The sequence below is a fragment of the Macaca mulatta genome, chromosome 1, assembly GCF_049350105.2.
Source record: "Macaca mulatta isolate MMU2019108-1 chromosome 1, T2T-MMU8v2.0, whole genome shotgun sequence".
NCBI classification, from domain to species: domain Eukaryota; kingdom Metazoa; phylum Chordata; class Mammalia; order Primates; family Cercopithecidae; genus Macaca; species Macaca mulatta.
This window is the reverse complement of record NC_133406.1, coordinates 198078950-198104678: the sequence shown is the minus strand read 5'-3', so window position 1 is coordinate 198104678 and position 25729 is coordinate 198078950. Positions and strand designations below refer to the sequence as shown.

Here is a 25729-nt window from a genome sequence, read left to right as displayed (position 1 = left end):
TTCATAAAATGGGAACAATAATAGTTATCTATCCCACAGGGTTGTGAGGACCAAATGAAACGAAGCATGTAAAGTATTTAGCACTTAGTAACTGCTTAATAAATGCTAGCTATCATCATTTATTTTCACTAGCAGTTTATCAATGTACTATTTTTTTCACAACCTCATCAACATTGGGTATTATCAATTTTAAATATTTATTCTAAAACAGTTGGTATAAAATTATACTGAAGCATGACTGCTGCTGTTCCTTTTCTCCCTCTTCCCCTTTCTTCTTTTTCATTTGGAGGAGACCAAGAGGAGAGGATCAGTAACCAGGAATAAAAATGACCCTTTAAATTGAGACACACTGGATTTTTATATGTAATTCTTGCTTCCTCCGACGACAGAGCTAGAAAAGATGATCAAAGGACCTAGGAAATAATAACTATTATATTAAATGCATGCTGTTATAGCTAATGAGTCTTGCCCAAGTTCCCCTTCTTTCACTAAATTCATTGAATCTATTATATTTACCTACTATGTGCTATTCAGTAGGAGACATTGCAGCTACAGCTGCGAACAGGACTGAGAGAGTCTCTACTTTCATGGAGTTTATATGCTATTAGGGAGGAAGATGTATGTGTGTGTGGCAGGAAATGAGGTGCAGACACATACCATACAAATGTGAAATGGGGGGTGGCATGAAGAAAACAAACCAGTGATCTGAGTGACCAAGGGCTACTTTAGATTAGGTCTAATGTTGCCTCTGAGGAGGTAACATCTGGGGTGAGCCCTGAACTACAAGGAGCATTACTTCCCACACACATAGCCCAACCAAACCCCACCATCACCCCGCCAACCCACATTAAGATCTGGAAGGAATATTTCAGACAGAAGAAACAGCTATTACAAGGCCTTAAAGAAAGGAGGGATCTCAGTGACCTGGAGGAGCAGACAGGTCAGAGCACAGTAACTAAGGGCAAGTGGTACAAGATGAGGTCAGGTAGGTAATAGCCAGATTAATGCACTGGAGGGCTTCCTATGTACAGAATTGGATTTTATTCTAAATATAGGAAGCCAGGAGTTATTTTAAAAATAAATAGGAATCACAAGAGGTATTTTAAAAATAAAAAATAAAAAACTCTAGTTACTCTGTGGGAAACGAATTGGAAATGACCAAACTGGGAGCTTGTGGCAGAACGGAAACATAATCTATTGTCCTGACTTAGAGGAAGGGACAAATATTTACTTAGCAAGCCTTTACGTGCCAAGCTGTTCTAAACGCTGAGGATGAACAAACCAGAGATCCTGCCTTCACGGTGTTCACAGACTAGCGGGCAGAAGACAGACACAGCACGTGTGGCGGTGTAGAGGGCTTGGTTGCAAGAGCCGATAAGGAGGACCCTGGCGACTGCCTAGTCCAAAAGCCCTAGCTAGAGCAAGATCAACTTGTACTGCCCTTAGTACAGCCACGTGAGTGGGGTGACCATCGACCTTAACCAAAAAGATGTCAAGGCTTTCCTCCTCCTCACTCCCGCGTCCCCCGTCTCAGGGAGAGTCTCCCAGCTAGACCCCAGCAGCCTCAGCACACACGGCACGGGGCGACAGCTTCCGGGGGCGGGGCCCGGTCTCTCTCGGCGTCCACCGCGCCTGCTCCCCGGACGAAACCCGCGGACAGGGCTTTAGGTTCGCCGGAATCCCACGCTCCCGACTTCTGCTTCCGGGTCGGAGCCATGGCGGTGGCAAATTCAAGTCCTGTTAACCCCGTGGTGTTCTTTGATGTCAGCATTGGCGGTCAGGTGAGATCCAGGACGCTACCCACACCTGCGCCGAAGGGAAACTGCTCGGGGCTAGCTAGGCAGGCAGAACTCACCCAGAGAGAGCGGACTCGGGAAGCCAGCCAGAAAGCGAAATTGCACCCGAACCTACCGACCTGCAGGGCGGGGAGAAATGAGGAGAAGTCTCCCCAATCCTAGCGCCCCGCTTCTGGAGGAACTGGGCGGTTAGACCAGAGAGGCGGAGGTGGGTGATACCGAGCGGCAGGGTGGTGGGTCAGCCCATCCTGCCCCCAGCTCCGTGAAGCCCTCATGGTCTTGGACTGGGCCTTCTGACAGTCTCCCGCTGATTGCAGGAAGTTGGCCGCATGAAGATCGAGCTCTTTGCAGACGTTGTGCCTAAGACGGCCGAGAACTTTAGGTAAGGACGTGCTCCAGTTCCGCTGGATTAGCTGAGGCAGAAGTCGGGCTCTAGTCAGCCGCCTGAATAGCCTGTCTACCTCTGTCCGTCCGCTCACTGCTCTTGAGACCTGATTCCTCCGTGCATTGCTCTGTCTGGTTGCCGTTTGGATTGTTCCCGTGTTAATTTACGTTGTTAGTCTGTACGTCTCCGTGTTTGGACGTCTGGCTGGCCGATTGGTGGACTTGCTGGCTCCATTGTTTATTCTTTCCCGTCTTTAGAGGCGGTCACGACTGTGATGTCATAGTGATTGAATTGTTCACTTTTTGTCCCTTTCAGGCAGTTCTGCACCGGAGAATTCAGGTCAGTTTCAGATGTGTTTGACTTCTTTGCCTGCTCCAGAAGGGTGTTCTGGGGCTGCGGTGAGGGTATCGGTGAACCAGCTGCTGGCCTTGAATGATTGCTGGTGACAGTGATAGAAGGTAATGCCCCAAGGGTCTGTCCCTAGTTTATTTGCCTTCTTTATGTCTGTCAACCATCTTTAGGAGAGTCCTTTTGGCTCCAGTGCATGGTAAACTGGAAAGGCCTTGTGCTACCTGCTATCACTCCAAGTCTCTTTCTTTTTGTTATAGAAAAGATGGGGTTCCAATAGGATACAAAGGAAGCACCTTCCACAGGTAAGGCTTTTGGCAAGCCATCCTAGAGTCTTTCAGAAATATTTCCTGGGGGATTAGGCTCTTTAGAGGAAAATAAAACCAGAGGTAATTCTTACATTTCTTAAGAAGAAATGTTTTTGTGGACTCAATAACTGAAGATTTATTAAATATTCTAACTCTACTTATACTCTCCCACTTCTTATGTCTTTAAAACAGAAACTACTCATCTTTACAATATCCTGTCTTTTTCATGCACTTGTTTGTGCAAATGCAGATTTTTAAAGAAGTACACTTGTAATCCTAAAGTGCATATAATATATCCTGCTGGTTGCTATTTATAACTAATTCCTAAAATGATCATATATGATTGTCCAAGGATAATCATATTTCCTGGGGAGTGGAGTATGGCAACACTTAGTCTCATTTCAATATAGAATCTTTCTCATGGCCTCACTGTGGTTAGTAACAATGTTAGCACATAATTATATCACAGCTTTAGAACTGTGGGTCTCTAATCCCCAGTAAGACTCCTGTGAAGTGGTATGTGTGATCTGCATTCTACAGAGGAGGAAACTGAGGATAACAAAGGTTAAGGACCCTCCCTAGGGGTAATAGCTAACAATTGTTAAGCCCTTACATGTGTAGCAGTACCTTTCACATAAATTCTCTGTAGTTCTTTGCCCCAAATTTACATCAAATCCTTGATCTGCCTTTTGCTTTGGCAAGTAATGTGGTCATTCTTCCTGCAGGCTTTCAGCCCCTTCTTCTTGTTACTGTTCAGGTACCAGATCATGCACTTGATCAACTCTAACATGCCCTAATTTATAACTAAAATCCTTTTTTATGGTTAATTATCCTTTCAGCTTAATCATTCCAGGAAAAGAATAATCTTCTTTTTTTGTTGTTTTGGTTTTTGGTTTTTGGTTTTTTTTTGAGACAGAGTCCCGCTCTGTCACCCAGGCTAGAGTGCAGTGGCATGATCTTGGCTCACTGCAACCTCCGCCTTCTGGGTTCAAGCAATTCTTTTGCCTCAGCCTCCCAAGTAGCCGGGAATACAGGCATGTGCCACCACGACTGGCTAATTTTTGTATTTTTAGTAGAGATGGGGTTTTGCCATGTTGGCCAGGCTGGTCTCAAACTCCTGGCCTCATGTGATCTGCCTGCCTCGGCCTCCCAAACTGCTGGGATTACAGGCGTGAGTCACCGCACCCAGCTAAGAATGGTGATTTTATAATAGCCAAAGTTATAGTGTATTTTGAAATCAATGTTAATCTAATACAATAATAACAAAGTCTCCATAAAATCTTCTCTCAGTATTCTTTGCTCTCTGTTTCAGGGTCATAAAGGATTTCATGATTCAGGGTGGAGATTTTGTTAATGTAAGTACTATTCCTTTTCTATCAAAGACCTGTAGTTTTAGTTTTTATTATCGTTGCAATTGCTGTTTTTACTACAGAGACCCAGTCTTAAGGCTTGAGAACAATAGCCAGGTTTGATGGGGGTGTTGGAGAGAATGGTGATGGGGAAGTTCTTGGAAGTGGCTAGGTACAACTGACTGTAGATAACAGACTTTAGCACTTTGATTGAGGCATTAACTTCCATGGTCCAAATCTCAGCCTTTTTGAGCCAGAAATTGGACTTTTTAAGAATACCCTGTAGATGATCTATGATAGGTTCACACTAATTGGTCATATGAAACTTAGTCAGAAATCAGCTGTGGTTTGTTTTTGTTTTTGTTTTTTTCTGAATGGAGGTAAATCTCCTTCTAGTGGACTAAATGCCTGTCTCATTTTCTCTTTTACTTCTGGTGTCACAGTGCCTGGAAAGCTGAGTTTTTCATAAGAAGTTGATTTGTGGGCAAGGAATCAGAGCGAGATAGGTAGATAGTTCTGGAGGAATTTTGCGCTATGCACTGGGAGGGCCCAGTGAAATAGTTCTTTTTTGCTAACCATAACTTTCTTGTAAGTAGACTGTTTTTTTCCCCCAAATGAAGCCTCCCTCCCCACCCCAACCTTGGAGGGTGTGGGATAAACTACAGTTTTTCTTTCTTAAACCTGCTTTCGTCCTTACCCACCCACTTCTGTGCATGGTCTTTCTTTACTCTTATTAATATCATTTGGTTAGTTGTGTTGCTATTTTCTTGGATCTGGGAGACATTTGTTCTCTTTTATATGTTTATTTAGTCCGGCTCTCATGAGTTTTTAAGACCTCTTTCCTTTCCTATGCAATATAGGGTTGCAGAGTGGCAGGTTTTAGGCTGATTTATGCTTTTACCTATGTTTTGTTTCGTCTGCATGGTGTTGTATAACTGTGAAATGGCACAAAAAAATCCTAGTTTTGTTTTCTCTTTAAAAAATGGAAAGTGGAAGTATGCTGGGCCTGCATTTCTCACAGTGGCAGTGACAGTGACAATTGGTTGGAATAAAGGAACTGGTCCCTCTGGACATGGCATATCTTTGCCATTTCACCAGTCTCCACAACTGTTTCCCTTATTTAGGTTGCCTGCTCCTGTAGGCATTTGTTTGCAACCCCTGGAAACAAATAATAGTAGTGGGGTTTGTTAGCTGGTAAGAAGGGCGGAGAAGCTATCCTCTCTGCCTTCTTTCCTTTCTTTTCCCCTAGGCTCCCCTGTTGCCCAAGGAGAGGAATAGCTTTTTACTAGTCTTTGCCCCAGGCACATCTGATCACTTGTTGATAACTCTGGGGTTAGACAATAGTTGCTCATTCTGAAGGGTGAGTTAAAAGCAATTGGTGGCAGGGCTCACATCTGTAATCCCAGTACTTTGGGATGCTGGAAGGATTGCTTGATCCCAGGAGTTTGAGACCAGCCTGGCAACATAGTAAGACCCTGTCTCTACAAAAATAAAAAAAGTTATTTTTATTTTCTTATTTTTGGTGGTGTGCGCCTGTAGTCCCAGGTACTTGGGAGGCTGAGGTAGGAGGATCCCTTGAGCCCAGGAGGTCAATTCAAGGCTTCAGTGAGCCATGTTCATGCCACTGCACTCCAGCCTGGAGGACAGAGTGAGACCTTGTCTAAAGGAAAAAAAAAAAAAAGCTTGCTTAGAACCTTCCTTGGGGAGGGCAAAATGGAATGAGCAAGCGCCAGAAAAATCAGAATTTGAGACCTTCCAAAGTTGGACCAAGAATATTTGTTTTGTTCATTTATTTTTGGTTTTAATAGTATTTATTATTTTGTTTGTAAAAGAAAAGTGCAAAGAAGAAAATAAATCACCAGATGAATCACCCTCAATCTCACCTCACAATATACTATTGGCATTTTGGTTTACAGTTGTCAGCCTTACCTTAGTATGTATATGTGTGTTTATATAATTTTTAACAGACTTAAAATAATCTGTATGTTTTACTTTTTTTGTACTTCATAATTGTCCATACTTTCCCTTGTCATCATGTCTTCTAAAACATACTTTCTAATAGCCACCTAATATTTCATTATGAATGACAAGTTATTTGATCAATTCACTATAGTTGGAAGATTAGTTGCTTTCTATTGTTTGCTCCAAATTATTAATTTTGTAATTTTGCCTATTGTTTCTGGAGAACTATAGATAATGTGATTACGGAGAATGGTAGTAACTGATGTGTCCCTGAGGTTCACTGGGAAATTGGAGATGAACTTGTTTTCTCTCTTCCTTCTGTATTAATAAGTATGTGGAGTTAGTTAATGACATAATAGCTTATTTGATTATTTATATAGTGCTGTATTGTTTGCAAAGTGCTTTTTACAGACACTATCTAATTGAATCTTCATGATAACTGTAAAGAGTAGGTAATTTCCCCCTCACTTGATAGATGAGGAAATTGAGGCTCACAGATAGGAAGTGACTTTCCCAGCTCTAAGTGATAGATCAGGAACCCAAATCCAGGTCTTTTTTTTTTTTTTTTTTTTTTGAGATGGAGTCTCGCTCTGTCGCCCAGGCTGGAGTGCAGTGGTTCAATCTTGGCTCACTGTAACCTCCACCTCCCGGGTGGGTTTGAGTGATTCTCATGCCTCCGCCTCCCGAGTAGCTGGGATTACAGGCGCCACCACCGCACATGACTAATTTTCGTATTTTTAATAGAGATGGGGTCTCACCATGTTGGCCAGGCTGCTCTCAAACTCCTGACCTCAGGTTGTCCACCCATCTCAGCCTCCCAAAGTGATGGGATTACAGGTGTGAGCCACCGCGCCAGGCCAGGCCTTTCTAATATACAGACTTGATTTTATTTGCTAATATGTAGCCAAATAAAGGTTTGAATTTGGACAGTTTTTCTGTATTCTCTGGCTTATCTTAATGATAGTCCTTGTCCCAAAAAGGGACCCTTGATTCTACACCAGGTCAGTGTTTTCCCTTTCTCCCATGCACCCTTTCTCTTCACTCACTGTTGATTCTACACCAGGTCAGTGTTTTCCCTTTCTCCCATGCACCCTTTCTCTTCACTCACTGTTGATTCTACACCAGGTCAGTGTTTTCCCTTTCTCCCATGCACTCTTTCTCTTTACTAACTGGCGAGGAGAGCTTGATCTTTTTGGCAGTCCTCAATATTGCCTTTAAAACTCAGGGATTCTATTTAAGGCACTGCAAATATGGCCTTGGTCAAATTGTGTTATTACCCAGACTTTAGTTTCCTCACACGAAAAATGGGGAAGGTGATAATGCTTATTCCTCAAGGTTGCTGGAAGAGCAAAGAGATAATGCAAATAAAGCTAGTTTAAGCAGAAATTGGAAGTTTATAATAAAGGGAGTGTTTCATGGAACTAAAGGAAGAAATAGAACTAGGAACTAGAACCATAGAGAACCAAGGCAGTTCTTTATCTCTGTTTCTCTAGTGCTTGCTACACATCTGTGTTGTGTTCTCTTTCTGTTCTCTAGCCCACCTTGCAAATGGTAGTCACATCCAGCTTCCAGGTTTACATGATTCAAATTTAGCCTCAAAGACAGCATCTATCCCACCTCCAGATTCCCGGAGAAGGAACTCTAGTTGGCCCAGTGTGAGTTAGGCATCCTCCCCTGGATCAATCAACTATGATCAGGAGGGTGGTATCATGTTGTACATACAGACTGCCAAGAGCTCACCCACCCTCTTAGAGAGTTTGGAGGAATGGGTGGTAGTCACTTAAGTGGGTACTTTTATATGACTACAGGCATGACAGTCTTCGGGAATGGCAACGATTGAGTATGTGATCACCTTGTTGCTATTCCCTACTTTGTCTGCATCTTAATTGATCTTTCTAGGGGCCCAGCTGTGACCTGTTTTATCCAGTCTATAAAATGCTCCAGCCAGTTTTTGTGGGCTGTAGGTACCTTGTATAAGGCTTGCTCTGATGGCAGGGTGGGGTCAAATAGGTGCAGCTTCCAAGATGACCAACAAGAGTAAGAGTAGACTTTAAAGATGTCAGGCTTTAGGTGCAACAGTGTTCTTCCTCTGGTTTCCAGGGACCCAACACTCCAAGTCACTAATATTTCCCTTCTGTCTGCTCAGGGAGATGGTACTGGAGTTGCCAGTATTTACCGGGGGCCATTTGCAGATGAAAATTTTAAACTTAGACACTCAGCCCCAGGCCTGCTTTCCATGGTAAGTGAGGTCCAATCAAGGTTTTGCGTTACAGCCAGCTGGTTTCTGGGCCCCTCTTGAGGCCCAATGCTGTGTTTTGGCATGATGAAAGCAAATGCTTTCTTTCTCTTGCTTGCCCCAGGACTCACCTTTACCACCTCTTTTCTCAGTCTGGTTTGATTGAGAAAACCAGTAGGTACATGGTGGATTACAGGTGTGAGCCTGTATCACGTCTGTAATCCTAGCACTTTGGGAGGCTGAGGCGGGTGGATAACCCGAGGTCAGGAGTTCGAGACCAGCCTGGCCAACATGGTGAAACCCATCTCTACTAAAAATACAAAAAATTAGCCAGGTGTGGTGGTGGGTGCCTGTAATCCCAGCTACTTGGGAGGCTGAGGTAGGAGAATCGCTTGAACCCAAGAAGGGGAGATTGCAGTGAGCCAAGATCGTGCCACTGCACTCCAGCCTGGGCAACAAGAGCGAAACTCCGTCTTAAAAAAAAGAAAAGAAAGAAAAGAAAACCAGTAGGTAAGACCCTCTAGCAGGCTAGCAGGCTGGGGAACTAAAATATGAACCAGGGTTTGTGTCTAGGCATTCAGCCCTACTGCTCAGAATGTAAAAAGCTGTGCTTTCAAGACATATTCATAGCTGGGCCTGGTGGCTCACACCTGTAATCCCAGCACTTTGGGAGGCCAAGGCAAGAGGATTGCTTGAGGTTGAGGACAGGAGTTTGAAACCAGTATGGGTAACATAGTGAAACTTAAGTCTCTACTAAAAAAAGAAAAAAAAAATTAGCCAGGTATGGTGACACACACCTGGAGTCCCACCTACTAGGGAGGCTGAGGTGGGAGGATTGCTTGAGCCCAGGAATTTGAGTCTGCAGTGAGCCATATCCTGTTCATCTCTGTATCCTTGGATCCTAGCTTAGGCCCTGGCTCATAATAGGTGCTAAGTTAGATTTACTGAAAAAAACATGGAGGGATTAGGGTTACAAGCTCTTTTGGGAATCTTACCCATCAGGTAACATGGCCAAGGAAACTTACTGCAGGTATATTTGGTTTCCATCAGGCAAATAGTGGTCCGAGTACAAATGGCTGTCAGTTCTTTATCACCTGCTCTAAGTGCGATTGGCTGGATGGGAAGCATGTGGTGTTTGGTAAGTCCTACTCATGTCCCATGGTCCAGGCCCCATTCACCGCGGATGGAACCTCCAGAGGAGTTAGTTCTCAGACTCTTACCAAGAATGCTCAACTTGGATAACTGCTTAGGTGGTAACAGAGAAAACAGAAATGGTGGGGAGGTGGGGAACATGTTTGGCTAGAGAACTAGAGGGAAGGACAAAAGGGCCATTTGATATAGTATGGAACCACTCAGGGGAAAACCCAGTAGCTAGCACCAAAGAAATGCCATACAGGCAGCATGATATGGTGAGACTTTGCAGTCACTCAGATATAAGTGTGAGCCCTAACTCTACTTATTACCTATGACCTTGAGCAAGTCATTTCACCTCTACTGCATCTTAATTTCCTAAAGTTAGTAACAGAATCTAATGACATAATAGCTAAGAATGGGCTTTGGAAGCTGGAAAACGCTATGTAAACAAGAATAAAGTCCAGCTCACACTCTTCCTACAGGAAAAATCATCGATGGACTTCTAGTGATGAGAAAGATTGAGGTAAGTACTGCTTTGATTTTTCTCTTTCTCTCCCATTCTGGTCTGGTACTGTCTGACTAGCGTCCAGGAGCTAGAGAAGGGGGAATGAGCTCCAGTTTGTTAGGCCCAGTCTTCATTGCTTCAGGAAAAGGGAGGAGAGACCACCTAAGTTAGCCTGTCTGGTCAGCACTGAGGTTTGGCCCCTGACGACCCTGTTGCCTACTTGATAAAATTCTACTCCTCAGCATTGCATTCAAGGTCCTTCATGATTAGTCCCTGTCTACTTCTCCATGGCCCCTTCTCCTGCCACTGCCTCTTTCATGTTCCAGTCACATCAGGCTACTAGCTCTTCCCTAAATCTGCCATACACATCTCTGCCCCTTGCTCTTTCCTGCTCCTGAGCCTTTGTTCACACTGTTTCCTGTAGCTGGAATGCTCTTCTTTCCTTCCCTCCTGGTGGAATCCCATTCATCCTTCTAGGCACAGTTCAAATAATCCTCTTTTGTGAATCCTTCCCTGACCTCTTTAAGCAGCAATTTAGTTACCCGTCTACCCCTTATCCAACTCTCTCATAACTTTTTGTTATATTATCATAGGTTTGATGTTTTCTAAGTGTTTTGCATTTTCTCTTTGATACCTGTCTGCCAGGACATGGACAGTTTCTGAGTGCTGAGTCCTTAGCACAGGGGCTGGCAGGCATCAGTAAAAGTTTGATAAGGGAATGAGGAAGTGCCTGAGTGGATGAATGTCCATTGTGCTTTTTTTCCTAGAATGTTCCCACAGGCCCCAACAATAAGCCCAAGCTGCCTGTGGTGATCTCACAGTGTGGGGAGATGTAGTCCAAAGACTGAATCAGGTAAGTGTGTCTTTCTGCTATTAGGTTAGGAGTCAGACCTCAAAGAAGACAGCATGGTCTAGTGGAAAGATCTTTAGTCTTGAAGACATGAGATTGAGCCCAGTTCCTCTGTGTGTGACCTTGGAGTGGTCACTTTCCTTCTCTGAGCATGTGTCCTCATCTGTCAAATGGAAATACTGTAATACCTATCTCTCAGAGTCACTGTAAAAATCAAAAGAGAAAGGGTTGTAGGAGCACTGTACTTTTCTATCACTTTGTAATGTACAAAGTATCAATCTGAAAACTACTCAGGCAGTTTGTAACAGCACTTTCAGACTACAGTTCCATTCAGTAGTCCCCCTAGAAAGACCTGGCTCCAGGCCTGAGTAACTCTCTGCTGGGACCAGGCCAAGCAGCCAGGAGACACGCCTGTCATGCACCTCATCAGAACTGATACTGCAATTCCAGGCCTTGACTTCGTATTTGCCGGCCTCACAGGTGAATGCCTTGCATCTTCCAGCCTACATGGACTCATTTCTTACCCGTATTTGCCACTGCCTGCTCTGCGCTGGGCAGCATGCTCGCTGCAGAGAGCGGGGCAAAGAATTGAAAGGTGTCTCCTTTCAGGAGCTCATGGGAAGTAAGACATTCTCAGAGGTCATCACTAGTAATATGAGTGACACTGCCAAGTGTGAGAAGAGTACAAGGGGGAAATCCGAGGTGAGGGATAGTAATGTTTTTCTTTTTTTTAATTTCAAACCTGCAAAAAAGTTAGAAGAATACCTTGACCACCCATATATCTTCACTTAGATTCACCAGTGATTAACATTCTTGTTTTATTTCTTTGCCTTGACATTGGTTTTTTTCTTTCCCTTCTTGCCTCCTCATCCATTTCCATTGCCTCTCCTCCTCCCTCCTGCTCCTCTTCCCTCCCTCCATCCTTCCCTTCCTATTTTTCATCCTTCCTTCCCATCTTCCTTCCTTTACCCTTTCTTCTTTTCTTTCCCATTTGAAAGTTGCAGACTTCTTGACACTTTACCCCTAAGTATTTCGGCGAGGAACTCCTAAAAATAAGAATATCCTATGTAACCACAATATTATCTAACATATAGTACATTTTCAAACCTCCCCAGTTGTCCCAAAAGTAACTTTTGTAGCTTAAAAAAAGGTGATCCAATCAAGCTTCCCATATTTCATTTCATTTGGTTTACACAAGTAACATATTACACTCTCCTTGTGAAAACTTTCACACCAAACAGATAAAGTGAAAGCCCCTCTTGACAACACCCACCCCCAATTCCACTCCTCTTTCCAGAGATCACTTCCTTATCAGTTTGATGTGTGTCCATCAGGGCCTTTGCCTTGCCCATCTAATTTTGGGAGGTTTTCTTTTTCCCAAATGAAATCATACTATATTTTAAATGTTCTAGGAAATTATGTCTTGAAAACTTTTCCTTCTTAGTTCATGTAAAACCACCTTGTATTAAAAAATGAAAACAGCCCAGCACGGTGGCTCACTCCTGTAATCCCAGCACTTTGGGAGGCCAAGGAGGGCAGATAGCTCGAGCTCAGGAGTTCGAGACCAGCCTGGGCAACTTGGTGAGATCCTGTCTTTCCAAAAAAAAAAATTAGCCAGGTGTGGTGGTGCAAGCCTGTAGTCCTAGCTACTCAGGAGGCTGAGGTGGGAGGATTACTTGAGCCCAGGAGTTTGAGGCTGCAGTCAGCTATGATGGCGCACCACTGTACTCCAGCCTGGGTGACAGAGTGAGACGCCATCTCAAAAAACAAAAGAAAGAAAAAGAAAAACCAAAACTGCAGTGCAGCCTGAGCATCCCTAATCTGAAATCCCAAATGCTCCAAAATATGAAACTTTTTGAGCACTAATATGACATTAGAAGTGGAAAATTCCACACCTGACCTCATGTGATGGATCATAGTCAAAAATTTGTTTCATGCACAAAAGTATTTAAAATATTGTACAAGATTACCTTATATAATAGCTATAAGTAGCTAGGACTACAGATGCGTGCCACCATGCCCAGCTAATTTTTATATTTCTTGGTAGAGATGGGGTTTCACCATGTTGGCCAGGCTGGTCCAGAACTCCTGACCTCAAGTGGTCTGCCCACCTTGGCTTCCTAAGGTGCTATGATTACAGGCGTGAACCACTGCCCCCAGCTGAGCATTAGTTCTTAATTTTATATGTTGTAATTGTTTTCTTCAGAATATATTTTAAGAAAAAAATTAGTATGATGTTGCTTAAGTTTGGTGATATTCTTTGTTAAAGAGAAGTTCTAAATTTTGATGAAGTCCAAATTATCAGTCTTTCACTGCTTTTTGGTTTTGTCTGATTTAAGACGGTCTTTACTACCTCAGATCACAATGTTTTCTGTGTTTTTTCTAGTATTTATTTTTATATGGTGGAACTAAGATCATTTTTCTAGTATTTTTATAGTCTTATTTGTATATTTATAAAATCATCTTATAATTAATTTTTCTGTATAGTGTTAAGATAGGACTTTTTCTTCTTTTTTTTTCCAAATGGAGATCCAGTCAAATACTTGACCATTTTAATGACTCTACAACACACCTTTATCTGTGACCAACTCTGTTCAGAATATCTGGCACTTCAGTAAAAATTTATTACATGAGTTAAGTAGAGAGGGAGAATGTCAGGCATTTTAGGCGGGGAACTGGTGTGAGCAAATGCTGAGGCTGGAATGCACAAGTGTGTGCTGAAAGCTGCATGTGGACCTCTCTTGTTCAGCCAGATGATCCCTTCTCAGGCTCACTTGACACCCTGAGCTTTCCTTTCTGCCAATACTGGGTGCCCCTTGGGCCCAGCCTGCTCTCCCTCTTCAATGGCTGCTGGCCATTCCCTCCCTCTTCTGCTCATTTCTTTGCTATAACTAAAGTTGAGTTCATAGGTCCTTTCTTTCCAAAGACTGACCACTGATCACTACCAGAGGACAGACGATAACAAAAAGAATAAAGTTTAGAAATTCTTTATGTTGGGGCCTCTTTTCTGTATCTGTCTGAGTCTTTTACATAGAGTTACTGGAAGTCCTTGTTGTGGTTTTATTTCTGAGGGTGGGGATCATCAACCCTTCCCCCATCCCCCACTGTTAGCAAAAGTTATATGAACTTTTGCCTTTAAGAAAGCCCTTCTTCTCAGTCTGCAACCCAAGCAGAATGCATTCCTCAGGTGGCCGTTGTACATTCCACAGGCCCTCTAGACCAGGACTGTCCATAGGCTGTGATGATGGAAAGGTTCTAGATCTGGGAGGTCCAGTATGGTTGCTACCAGCCCCATGTGACAACGGAGCACTTGAAATGTGGCTGGTGCAACTGAGGGACTACACCATTAACTTTTTATTTTTTTATTTTTTATTTTTATGTATTTATTTTTGTTTTTTTGAGATGGAGTCTCGCTCTGTCGCCCAGGCTAGAGTGCAATGGCACCATCCTGGCTCACTGCAACCTCTACCTCCCGGGTTCAAGCAATTCTCCTGCCTCAGTCTCCTGAGTAGCTGGGATTACAGGTGCACACTGCCATGCCCGGCTATTTTTTGTATTTTTAGTAAAGATGGGGTTTCACCCTGTTAGCCATGCTGGTCTTGAACTCCTGAGCTCAGGTAATCCGCCCATCTTGGCCTCCCAGCCTATTTTTTTTTTTATTGACAGAACTAGGCTGTAATTTATTAAATTTAAATTAGGCTGGATGTGGTGGCTCACACCTATAATCCCAGCACTTTGGAAGGCCGAGGCGGATGGATTGCTTGAGGCCAGGAGTTTGAGACCAGCCTCACCGACATGGTAAAACCTCTGTCTACTAAAAATACAAAAATTAGCCGGGCATGGTGACGCACGCCTGTAGCCCCAGCTACTCCAGAGGCGAAGGTACGAGAATCTCTTGAACCCGAGAGGCAGAGGTTGCAGTAAGCCAAGATTGTGCAACTGCACTCTAGCCTGGGCAACAGAGCAAGACCCTGTCTCAAAAATAAATAAGAAAAAATAATAATAAATGTAAAGAGTCAATTGTGGCTAGTGGCTACTGTACTGGACAGTGAGCTCTTTTAAACGTAAGCCTCTCAGTCTACTCGCCCTGGCTTGCTCAGAACTGAATCTCATAGCTAATACTTAAGGATACTATAATTAAAGCAGTTATCCTTCATTGAATTCTTCCTGTGCCAGATAATGAGCTAAGAACTTTACTTGAATTATCGCATTTCACTTTACCAAAAATCCCTATCATAGGTTTTAAAGTGTTAGGAAATCTGGGGGCAGTCTAATGTAAAGGGGTTCCACAGATGGGTGCCCCATTTTGGGTTTCTGAATAATGTGATTTGGGAAAAATTAATGAAAGAGGAGATGAATTTCCCAGGGAGCAGGGGTCTGGAGGGAAGGGAAGTGGTATTTTTAAGCCCTATTGGGCAGTACTTCTTATACTTTAATGTGCATATGGATCTCCAGGAGATTTGTTATAAAACAGTGGTTCTGATTCAGTGGGTTTGGATAGGAACTGAGATTTTGCATTTCTAATCAGCTCTCAGGTGATGCTGATGCAGACTTTGAGAGGCAAGGCAATGGGGAATAAGAGTCTATCTTTTAATTGAGAACTTGCCATATTCCAAAGAAAAAGACGAAGAGGAAGTAATCTCTTGGTGGCACTAGTCCAGCAGGAATCCATGGCATTCACATCAAGGTATCACTTAATCCTGCATTTGAGGCCTTGTGCCCAGGCACTGGGCATATGCAGTGAAACAGCTAGGAAGGAGATAGAAGACAGGTCACTTGATCACTTCTACCTCCCTATGGAGCACTTCTTTCCAGAACCTTTGTGTTTTGCCTTCCTAGGTTCTGACTTTGGTTTTAGTGAAAATGAAGTTTTGTGTAAAACTTTTTTTTTGTTTTTTTAAGACAGAACCTCACTCTGTCGACCAGGCTGGAGTGCAGTGACACAGTCTCGGCTCACTGCAACCTCTGCCTCCCAGGTTCAAACGATTCTCATGCCTCAGCCTTCTGAATAGCTGGGATCACAGGCATGCACCACCATGCCTGGCTAATTTTTTTTGTGTTTTAGTAGAGACAGGGTTTCACCATGTTAGCCAGGTTCGTCTCAAACTCCTGACCTCATGTGATCTGCCTGCCTTTGACTTCCCAAAGTGCTGGGATTACAGGCATGAGCCACCATGCCTGGTCTGTACAACTTTAGGTACAGAAACCTTGGTTTTATCTCAGTGAGTTCTGGGAGATTTTTTTTTTTTTTTTCTTTTAGACAGGGTCTTACTCTGTCACCCAGGCTGGAGTGCAGTGGCACAGTCACAGCTCACTGCAGCCTCGACCTCCCTGGCTCAAGTGATCCTCCCACCTCAGCCTCCTTAGTAGCTTGGATTATAGGCATGCACCACTACACCCAGCTAACTTTTTAGAGATGGGGTCTCACCATGTTGTCCAGGCTGGTCTCAAACTCCTGGCCTCAAGCGATCTTCCCTCCTCAGCCTCCGAAAATGTTGGAATTACAGGCATGAACCACCGTGCCCAGCCCTTGGAAAACTTTTTATAATGAATTTGGATATGTGTAGCATAAATGAACCTCTACCCTCAGGATTCTCCTACTGTAGTCGGAATGGGTTCTTTGCTACTTACATATACATGGGAGAGGGTGGCACCTCTCTTTTGAAAGCCTGAGTTCTGGCAACTCTGCTAGTCTGATATGCTACCCCCCTTCCCTGTGATCCTCAAACCTGGTACCAGTACCAAGTGGTGGAGAGCGTTCATTAATTCATTGTTGCCTAGATTCTCCAACAGATAATAATCATTTTGGGGCACTTGTTAAACCTACGAATTCCCAGATCCCTTCCCTGGAGTGTTTGATGTGGCTTTGGGGTGGGACTCAGGATGTTATGTTTGTACCAAGTATCTCACGTGCTTCTTAATAGAGAAGTGTGGGAAACACTACTTTAGTTAGTGCTGGGATGACTGTCTTTTAATATTTGGATCTTAGGGGAAAATATAGAATTAGCACAATACATAATTTTACAGTTATTACAGCTTACAGTAAGGCAATATTGAAGTTCGAATAGTGATTAGCTTAAAAAGTGAATTGCACCTGTGGATGATAGATACTGTAACAGTTGTGAAGGTGCTATCTGAATGACTAAGGTTTAGAAACACCGTCTTTCATTCTGGAATTACCTGTAGATGCGAGATTCCCGGGGGGAAGATGAGGGAAGATGTGTTGGTAGCAGTTGGGCTCTATTCATTGCACAACTAAGCGCTGATGAATTAAGATAGGTCCCATGCTGCATACGAAGCTACAGATTTGAAAAGTCCAGTTCCTTCCTTCAAGGAACTCAGTCTCGGGAGAACTGACAATTGCAGTACAATAAAGCCCTGTATTGGAGGTTTTAGATCCATGCCCGGATCTTCCCGGAGTGGTTGGGTAGACTACAGAAGAGATGATGCTCCAGTTTAGTAAAGAAGGAATATAACTTGTCAGGTGGCTAAAACTGGGCAGGGCATTCCAGGCAGAGGGAACAGCCTATGCAAAGTCACAAAGGCAGCAAACAGCAGGAAATGTAGAGGAAGCTGCAAATAATTCAATATGACTGAAGCAGGAAAATATGAAAAGCAAACGGTAAGAAGGTTGGAGAGAGGCCAGGGCCAGTAGTGAAAGCTAGTGCCAAGCTTAGCAGTTCGTATGTTATTCTGAGGGCAGGGGCTGACTTTCAGGCATGAAGTAATTTTTCCCCTCTGGGGAAGGAGTCCATTGTGTTCCTGAGATTCTCAAAAGGGGCACTGACCCTCCAAAAAAGAATCAGACCAATATGAACCACTGAAGGATTTTCAGCAGAATATTGTAGTTGAATTTTCATGTTCAGAAGATGATTCTGGCAGCATTGTGGAGGATAGGCTGGAGGCCAGTGAGGAGTCCACTGCCGTAGTAGTCCAGGCAAGAGAAAAGAGATTTTACATGAAAATATGGGTCTGGGGAGCACTGGAGATTTGGCAGCAAATGTTTATGTGCCTGCTGAGCATGTGACACTGTTTGTTCCCTGTCCTGAAACGCAGAAGCTCTGCCAGCTGAAAAGGCCAGGGGAGGGGAGAATGTCTGGCTCCAGTCCATTCCAGTCCAGTACAAAAGCAAAGCTTCTTGCATTGCAGCCAAGTCTTACACACATAGAGTTTCCATTCTCTTCAATGGAATACTATACAGCCTTAATAAAAACAAAGAGGTAGATTTGGATGTGTTGGCAAGATTTCTAAGGTAAGTTAAGTGACAGTCAAGATGTAGTAATTTATGTAAGCATGTTACTGTTTATTTTAAATGATTTTCAGGAATCTCTGCAGTGATATAAAGCAGACTGTTGATAATATTTCTGCAGAGTAGAGATAGCAAAGAGACTTTTCAGTTGCCTTATTTAAGCTTGAATTTTCTACCTCAAACATGTGTCTTGTAATAGAAATACATACTGTTTATATGTAGTTTTAACTAATCCTAAATCCTCCCAGCACCTCCCAGGAGCCTGCCCACAGCTGTGGCTAACATCAGTTGTGAATCCGTCGCTGATCCCTCCACCTCCTCTTCCAGGTCTAAGCCCAGACAGTGGTTCCCACCTGGGTGCTCCCGCAGCACTTGGTTCATCTCTCCACTGTGGCATTTAACACACTGTATCACAAATGTGTCGGTCTGTTTTTCCCTGGACTGAGATCATGCTGACTAACATAGTGCTTGGTCTGACAGAGCTTAGGTCTTGGCACACCATGCAGCTTACAAAGTACATTTATGCATTTTCATACATTTTGCTTGAGGGCCCACAATTAAACTTCAGTCTGTGCCTACAGTACGATCGATGCCAGCACTCATTGTCCACTGGAGCAAGGTGTGGCATGTCTGAGGAATGGCAGGAGGAGGGGGACAATAGTATCTGAGTGTACTTACCCTGTTCTCTTAGTATAGCTTGCTCGACTTCAAGGCTATAAACCGAGAATGTGGACTGCCCTTTCTCTTACCTCTGGGACCAAAACCTGCAAGGAAGAAGGATTACTTTTTGTTCTGGACCTCCACAGAGAGCCATCAGAGTCTGACAAAAAGAACAAAGACTTTGGAGCCAAGTAGACCAGGAAGCCCCACCACTGTCTAATTCTGTGACTTTAGTCAAGCCGTGAAACCCCTTGGGACCGTACTCCTTTGCATAATTAGATAATATATAATGCATGGAGTTGTGAAGGGCAAATAAATGAGACAGTATGCTTGACCATAAATGTTAGTTGCTTTCTTCCTGGTTCTTTTGTAATTTACTGCCCAACTTTGCTCTGGGGACCCAAAGGTCTGACCTATGGTGAGACTCTGACCTGTTCTACCCTTTTGGGAAAAGAGGATTGGGAGTGCAGAGAATAGCTGGGAGTGGCCGGGCACGGTGGCTCATGCCTGTAATCCCAGCACTTTGGGAAGCCAAGGCAGGCAGATCACAAGGTCGAGAGTTCAAGACCAGCTTGGTCAATATGGTGAGACCCCCGTCTCTACTAAAAATACAAAAATTGGCTGGGTGTGTGGGTGTGGTGGCGTGTGCCTGTAGTCCCAGCTACTCAGGAGGCTGAGGTAGAATTGCTTGAACCTGGGAGGCAGAGGTTGCAGTGAGCTGAGATCGTGCCACTGCACTCCAGTCTGAGCAACAGAACAGGACTCTGTCTCAAAAAAAAAAAAAGGAACAGCTGGGAGCATTGTCTCATATGGGATGTCCCCTTCCAGTTGCTCTGAGGTGCTTACCTCCCCATCCCACATTGACCTCCATGTCTCTGCCATTGTAGGCCTTCCCTTCTTCTTGGTGGTGGTCTTGAGTAAGATAATCTGGAGTGGCCCTCGTGTTTGCTTCCCTGCCTGCTGCTGCCCCATTTGATCAAGAGACCATGGAAGTGTCAGAGATTCAGAATCCAAGATTGTCTTTAAGTTTTCAACTGTAAATAAAATTTTTTTGTATTTTTTTTTTCTTTTGGTTTTGTTTGTGTGTTGTTTTTAAATAGTTGTAATAGCCCTGTCTCCTCACACCTCAGCTTCAGCTAGGAGGACTGGCACTCCTCAGAGGCCAGCATGGACCAGGGCCAAGCTTTTGCTGTGTATAGTTGATGCCTCTGAATTGCAGGCAGTCGTAGCAAACCTAACTCTCGTAGGTTAAAGCTGATGGACAAAGAAGGCACAGCCCTAGGACTTTACAGCTCTACTTATTCCAAGGATGTTCCCAGCAGGATCAATTTGGTTAGTTCTGGATGGAGCCCGTGGGGAAAGGGTCACTAACTTGACCTATCTACTTACCTCAGAGCATCCTTGAAAGAGTCAAATAAGAGAGTGGATATGAAGGTAATTTGTAGGAAACAGCAACAATACCTTAGAAAATGTTAGTTTTGGGACCAGGTGCCATGGCTCACACCTGTAATCCCAGCACTTTGGGAGGCCAAGGTGGGTGGATCACTTGAGGCCAGGAGTTCAAGACCAGCCTGGCCAAGATGGTGAAACCCCATCCCTACTAAAAATAAAAAAATTATCTGGGCTTGGGGCACGTACCTGTAATCCCAGCTACTCTGGTGGCTGAGGCACAAGAATCGCTTGAACCGAGGAGGCGGAGGTTGCAGTGAGCCGAGATCACATCACTGCACTTCAGCCTAGGTGACAGAGTGAGACTGTCTCAAAAAAAGAAAATGTTAGTTTTGAAAGGAAACAGCTCAACATATAAAGATCCCACTGAGCCGGGTGCTGTAGCTCCTGTCTATAATCCCAACTACTCAGAAGCCTGAGGTGGGAGGATCACTTCCGTGCGCAGAAGTTCAAGACCTGCCTGGGCAACATACCAAGACCCCGTCTCTACAAAACAAACAAAAATTAGCTGAGTGTGGTGGCACATACCTGTAGTCCTAACTGCTCAGGAGGCTGAGGCAGGAGGATCCTTGAGGCTAGGAGTTGGACGTTGCAGTGAGCTATGATCGTGCCACTGCACTCCAGCCTGGGTGACAGAGTGAGACTCCATCTATTTTGAAGAGGCAAAGAAGAAAGTTCCCTGATGTTTCTTTCATGAGGCACTTTCTGTTTGCTCTCATTCTTTCTTGCTTTCTTCTGTCTTGTGGATGGGGATGCCTCTTAACTACTGGCAGCAAGATACTGCAGGAGCAAAGGTAGCAAACAGCTGAATTCTATGACAATAGAACTTGGTTAAAAGTGTTGTTTCAGTGTGTCAGATGACAAGGGAGATGGTGATAAGGGCCCTACAGTATAGACACTTGCAACTCTCTAGCCAAGGAAACATACTTCAGAGGACATTGTAGAGAAAGGACTCATCTAGTGGAGGAGAAATTTTTAAGTAACTATATAGGGTGGGATTGTAAAGAGATGGGAAGGAGGATGAACAGCTGTGATCCAGAGCTCACATTCTTGTGATGGGCTGTTCAGCTACACTCTGTTACATCTGGCACCTACATTCTATGCCAGTCTCTGTCCTAGGCCCTGGAGCTGAGTAAGTTGTGGCTCATACTTGTGATAGGAGACAGGGACAGTTTCAATGCAAGGTGGTATTAGAATGTGAGCCCGTATGAGGGCAGGGCATGACATTTGGTCTTTTTTTTTTTTTTTTTTTTTTTTTTTTTTTGAGACAGAATCTCACTCTGTCGCTCAGGCTGGAGTGCAGTGGCACGATCTTGGCTCACTGCAACCTCTGCTTCCCGGGTTCAAGCAATTCTCCTGCCTCAGCCTACCAAGTAGCTGGGACTACAGGCACATGCCACCACACCCGGCTAATTTTTTGTATTTTTAGTAGAGACGGGATTTCACTGTGTTAGCCAGGATGGTCTCGATATCCTGACCTCATGATCCACCCGCCTCGGCCTCCCAAAGTGTTGGGATTACAGGCGTGAGCCACTGTGCCCAGCCGATCTTTTTCTTGTTTTGCTTTGTGTTTTTGAGACGGAGTCTCGCTCTGTTGCCCAGGCTAGAGTGCAGTGGCGCAATCTCAGCTCACTGCTAGCTCCGCCTCCCGGGTTCACGCCATTCTCCTGCCTCAGCCTCCCGAGTGGCTGGGACTACAGGCGCCCACCACCTCGCCCAGCTAGTTTTTTGTATTTTTAGTAGAGACAGGGTTTCACCGTGTTAGCCAGGATGGTCTCAATCTCCTGATCTCATGATCTGCCCGCCTCGGCCTCCCAAAGTGCTGGGATTACAGGCGTGAGCCACCACGCCCGGCCTGTTTTGTTTTTAACTGCTGTGTCCCCAGTACCTGGAAGTGAACTTCTGGAATCTAATAGATGCTGAATAAATATTTGTTGCATGAATGATAGTGGTATGAGAGGAAGAGGGGAAAAAAGGGGGAAAAAGGCTTCTTGGAAGAAGTGACGTTTGAGGTAAGTAGTGACAGGCTTTAATTTGCCAGATCAACAAGGTGGCAGGTGCTTTCTAGGAAGAGGGAACTGTGTTCTTAGGCCACAGTCTGTTAGAGATGGGGGACAAGGTAAAAGTTATTTTGCAGAGATTCTTGGGATGAATCCCTTGCCCATCACATCACTTAAAGGCAGGCCCTGGAGTTGTCTGTACCGTGGTCACCACGGATACCTGGGTGGTGTGAGCTCCCAGGATAGCAGGGAGACCAGCAAAGCTCTGGAGTGGCGCTCTCCTACTTTGGAACAGGAAATGAAATTTGTCATGAATTGTTGATGCTTGTAGAGAGGTGGCTACAAGAAAATTATTTTTTGAGACATAGTTTCACTCCGTCACCCAGGCTGGAGTGCAGTGGCACAATCCCAGCTCACTGCAACCTCTACCTCCCGGGTTCAAGCGATTCTCCCTCCTCAAACTCCTGAGTAGCTGGGATTACAGGCACATGCCACCATGCCCAGATCATTTTTGCATTTTTAGCAGAGATGGAGTTTTGCCATGTTGGCCGGGCTGGTCTCAAACTCCTGACTTCAAGTGATCCACCTGCCTCAGCCTCCCAAAGTGCTGAGGCATGAGCCACCATGCCTGGCTGCAAACTACTTTCTGAAACAGCTCATCCTCAGGCTCACTGAGCCCGAAGAGAGCTGAATGAAGTAACTGGATGAGTAAGTAATGATACTTTTTAAAGTAACATTGAAAAGACAGATGTTACACAATTTGTATTTTTGCCTGAGAAGCCATCCCTTCAAAGCAGTTCCATAGTGAGATTGTTCATTTATTCGTAGAGGTGCTGCTGCAATATTTTCTAAGTGTCTTTGTAACTGGAGAAAAGCTCTCAAGCCTATAGGGCATGCTTTTAAATGTCCTCAGTGTTGGCAAAACTGCCTTTTGAGGCAATATTTTAACATTCAAAAGTCATCTGGAGCTGGAACACATGAACAGAGGCTGTGGAATCCACCCACTCTCCGTACACATTGCTGCTGAAAGTCTCTTTCACCTGGATTACTGGCACAGCTGCGCAGATTACCTTTCTGTTGCCAGTACCTTTTTCAATTCATTTTCTACACCATGTCGCTCATTTAACAAATATTTTAAGGTATTATGTGTCAGGAACTAAGATGCCCAAGGAAGTCACAGTCTGGTGGGGAACATTTAATTAGAGCAATACAGTATGTTAGGATGGGAGAGATTCTTAACCTAGGAGCATCTGAGCGAAGACCTAGAGGATGAATTAAGCAGGCAAAGAGGAAGGAGGAAAGGAAGGGTGTTATATGCAGAATTTTATGTGATACTCCAAAGGAAACAGTGGCTAAAGGACTCTACTAGATGAGTCCTTTCTCTACAGTGCCCTCTGAAGCGTGTTTACTTGGCTAGAGAGTTGCAAGTGTCTATTCTGTAGGGCCTTGTAATATTTCACCATCTCCCTTGTCATCTGATACACTGAAGCAACACTTTTAACCAAGTTCTATTGTCACAGAATTCAGCTGTTTGCTACCTCTGCTCCTGCAGTATCCTGCAGCCAGTAGTTACAAGCACCTGGAAGGTTGGACAGGGAATACAAGAGAAGACTCTAAGACTTCTTAGAAATCATAGAGTCCAGTAAACCACATTAAGGAATCTGGACTACCCTAAGGGTAATGGTAGTCACTGGAAGATTTTAAGTAAGACAGTGTCATGATCAGACAGATGTTCTCAAAAGAACTTTCTGGCTGTTGTGGTGAGGAATATTAGAGTAAGACAGAGGTAGAGAGGTGTGGTTAGTAGCCAACAGCACTGCTCTATACTAGGGATCAGCCAACTACACTCCGTTTTTCTGTGGCTCATGAGCTAAGAATACGAATCGTTTTTAAAATGTTTAAATAGTTGAAAATATGTAAAGATTCGTGTCATGTAAAAATTAGGGCTGTTTTCAAGCTCCAAACCTGAGTAGTAAGTCAGAACCATATTGTCGGCCAAGCTTGTATTATTATTTGGTTCTCACAGAAAAAGTTCCTACCCCTTGCTCTAAGCAATTGGCGATGATGGCCTACAGTAGTGGCAGTAGGAATGAAGACTCTGAATTGACATTTAGAGAGTTTAGGACTGACTCAAGAAGGCCTTTAGGAGGTGGAACTGACAGGCCTAGACGGCATTGGTAGGGGTAAGGGATACTGCACTAGCCTCCTAACTGCTTTCTCTACTTCCATTCCTTGCCCCTCTGCAACCCATTCTCCACTCCGCAGCCATTTTTAAAAAGATGCCCCTCCCTACTTACGACTCTAAAATTGCTCTTCTCACTCTTCCCCTCAGGATATATTTCCAATTCAATACACCTAAGTGACTCTGCCCACCTCTGCAACCCAATGTCACATTCGAGTCTTACTGAACTACTTGACTGCATTTCCCGAGATCCCACCTCTTCTCGCCTGTACCCTGTGCGCAGAAAGTCAGCCCTCCACCTTCTCCCTGCTTCTACTCCCAAAATACTTCGTGCTTCTGCAGCTCTGGAGTATTTACCGTGTTGGCTGTTTAAATTTCTGCCTCCATCAGAAGGCAGAAACTGACTCGCGAACTATTCCATCCCCAGCCGATAGTAGACGCTTAAAAAAGAACGAAAGAAGGTGGGTGGAGGACTTCAGTAACATCAGGTGGCAGCCTCAATTTTATCGTTTGTGAAACGTGGATAGTAATTCCTCTATCACATGGCTGTTGTACGAATTAAATGAAAAAAAACATAGGACGCTAGCTTGTTCAATAAATGTGAGTTGAATTAAATCTGATTTGTGGCCAGTAGAAAAACACGTTAACACTTGAAAAGGAAGACACATTTTTAAAAATATATGCCTGGTAAAACGGATCAGAAGGCAGGTCCCCATGGAGCACACCCTCGCCCTAAACATGCTGAGCCCGGGCTGCCAGAGCCTGCGTGGTCCCTCCAAGGTGACTGCTCCGACAAAAGCGTACGCTCTTCAAACGCATACGTTTAAGGCAATTCCAGAAACCCTCGGCTGTGCCGCGAGTACACGGCCATTAAAGAAAAGACGACTCTATGCCCGCCGTAATGTTCTCAGATCACAGGGACCGTATTTGGTGCAGGGAGGGAGGGAAGCCTTTTCTTCACGGGGAGCTAAGGCGTCGTCGAGCCCCCTTCCAATCCCGGGTCCGGCCGGGTAATCCCTGCCCAGCGTTCGGGCGTGCCTTTTTTTCAGCCGAGACACAACCCTGAACGTCGGGCCCGCCAGCCCGTCGACTGCCTCGTGGAAGTCACGTTCCCTCTGCCCGTCCTCTCAGGTACTCTATGGTTTTCGTGGCCGACTACTCTAATTCTAGTTCCGGTCTCTATGGCGGCCGGCGGAGGCAGGAACGGTTGTAGGTCGGCTGAATTAGCCGCCAGACAGCCAATGAGAGTGGAGGACTGATAAAATGTTAGTCAATAGAAGCCAGGGACTGAGGTCAGGTGGGCAGATTGACAGTAC

At 44.5% G+C, this 25729-nt stretch overlaps 1 protein-coding gene and 1 long non-coding RNA gene across 7 annotated transcripts; one reads left to right on the top strand and one right to left on the bottom strand.

Moving 5' to 3' along the window:
* Window positions 1-1674: 1674 nt before the first annotated feature.
* On the top strand, window positions 1675-19847 carry PPIH (peptidylprolyl isomerase H). Of its 6 annotated transcripts, none has more exon segments than NM_001260637.1 (10): window positions 1675-1781; window positions 2114-2178; window positions 2497-2520; window positions 2790-2834; window positions 4150-4192; window positions 8295-8387; window positions 9435-9522; window positions 10001-10041; window positions 10791-10876; window positions 19670-19807. In NM_001260637.1, coding segments are annotated over 9 exon segments (534 nt in total). In that variant the 5' UTR covers window positions 1675-1715; the 3' UTR covers window positions 10860-10876; window positions 19670-19807.
* Window positions 16823-25551, bottom strand: LOC144334018 (uncharacterized). Its single transcript, XR_013403356.1, has 5 exons — window positions 24771-25551; window positions 20760-20880; window positions 20421-20536; window positions 18801-18886; window positions 16823-18075 (listed from the first exon to the last, which is right to left on the bottom strand). It is a non-coding gene; the product is annotated as an uncharacterized LOC144334018 (long non-coding RNA).
* Window positions 25552-25729: the final 178 nt, after the last annotated feature.

What these genes read in the sequence shown, in the direction of transcription:
- PPIH (XM_015136209.3), top strand. Translation starts at nt 1,716, where the DNA reads ATGGCGGTGGCAAATTCAAGTCCTGTTAACCCCGTGGTGTTCTTTGAT. An exon ending in TTCTGCACCGGAGAATTCAG is followed by an intron (nt 2,521 to 2,789) that starts GTCAGTTTCAGA and finishes TTTTTGTTATAG; the next exon opens with AAAAGATGGGGTTCCAATAG. An exon ending in AGGGTGGAGATTTTGTTAAT is followed by an intron (nt 4,193 to 8,294) that starts GTAAGTACTATT and finishes CTGTCTGCTCAG; the next exon opens with GGAGATGGTACTGGAGTTGC.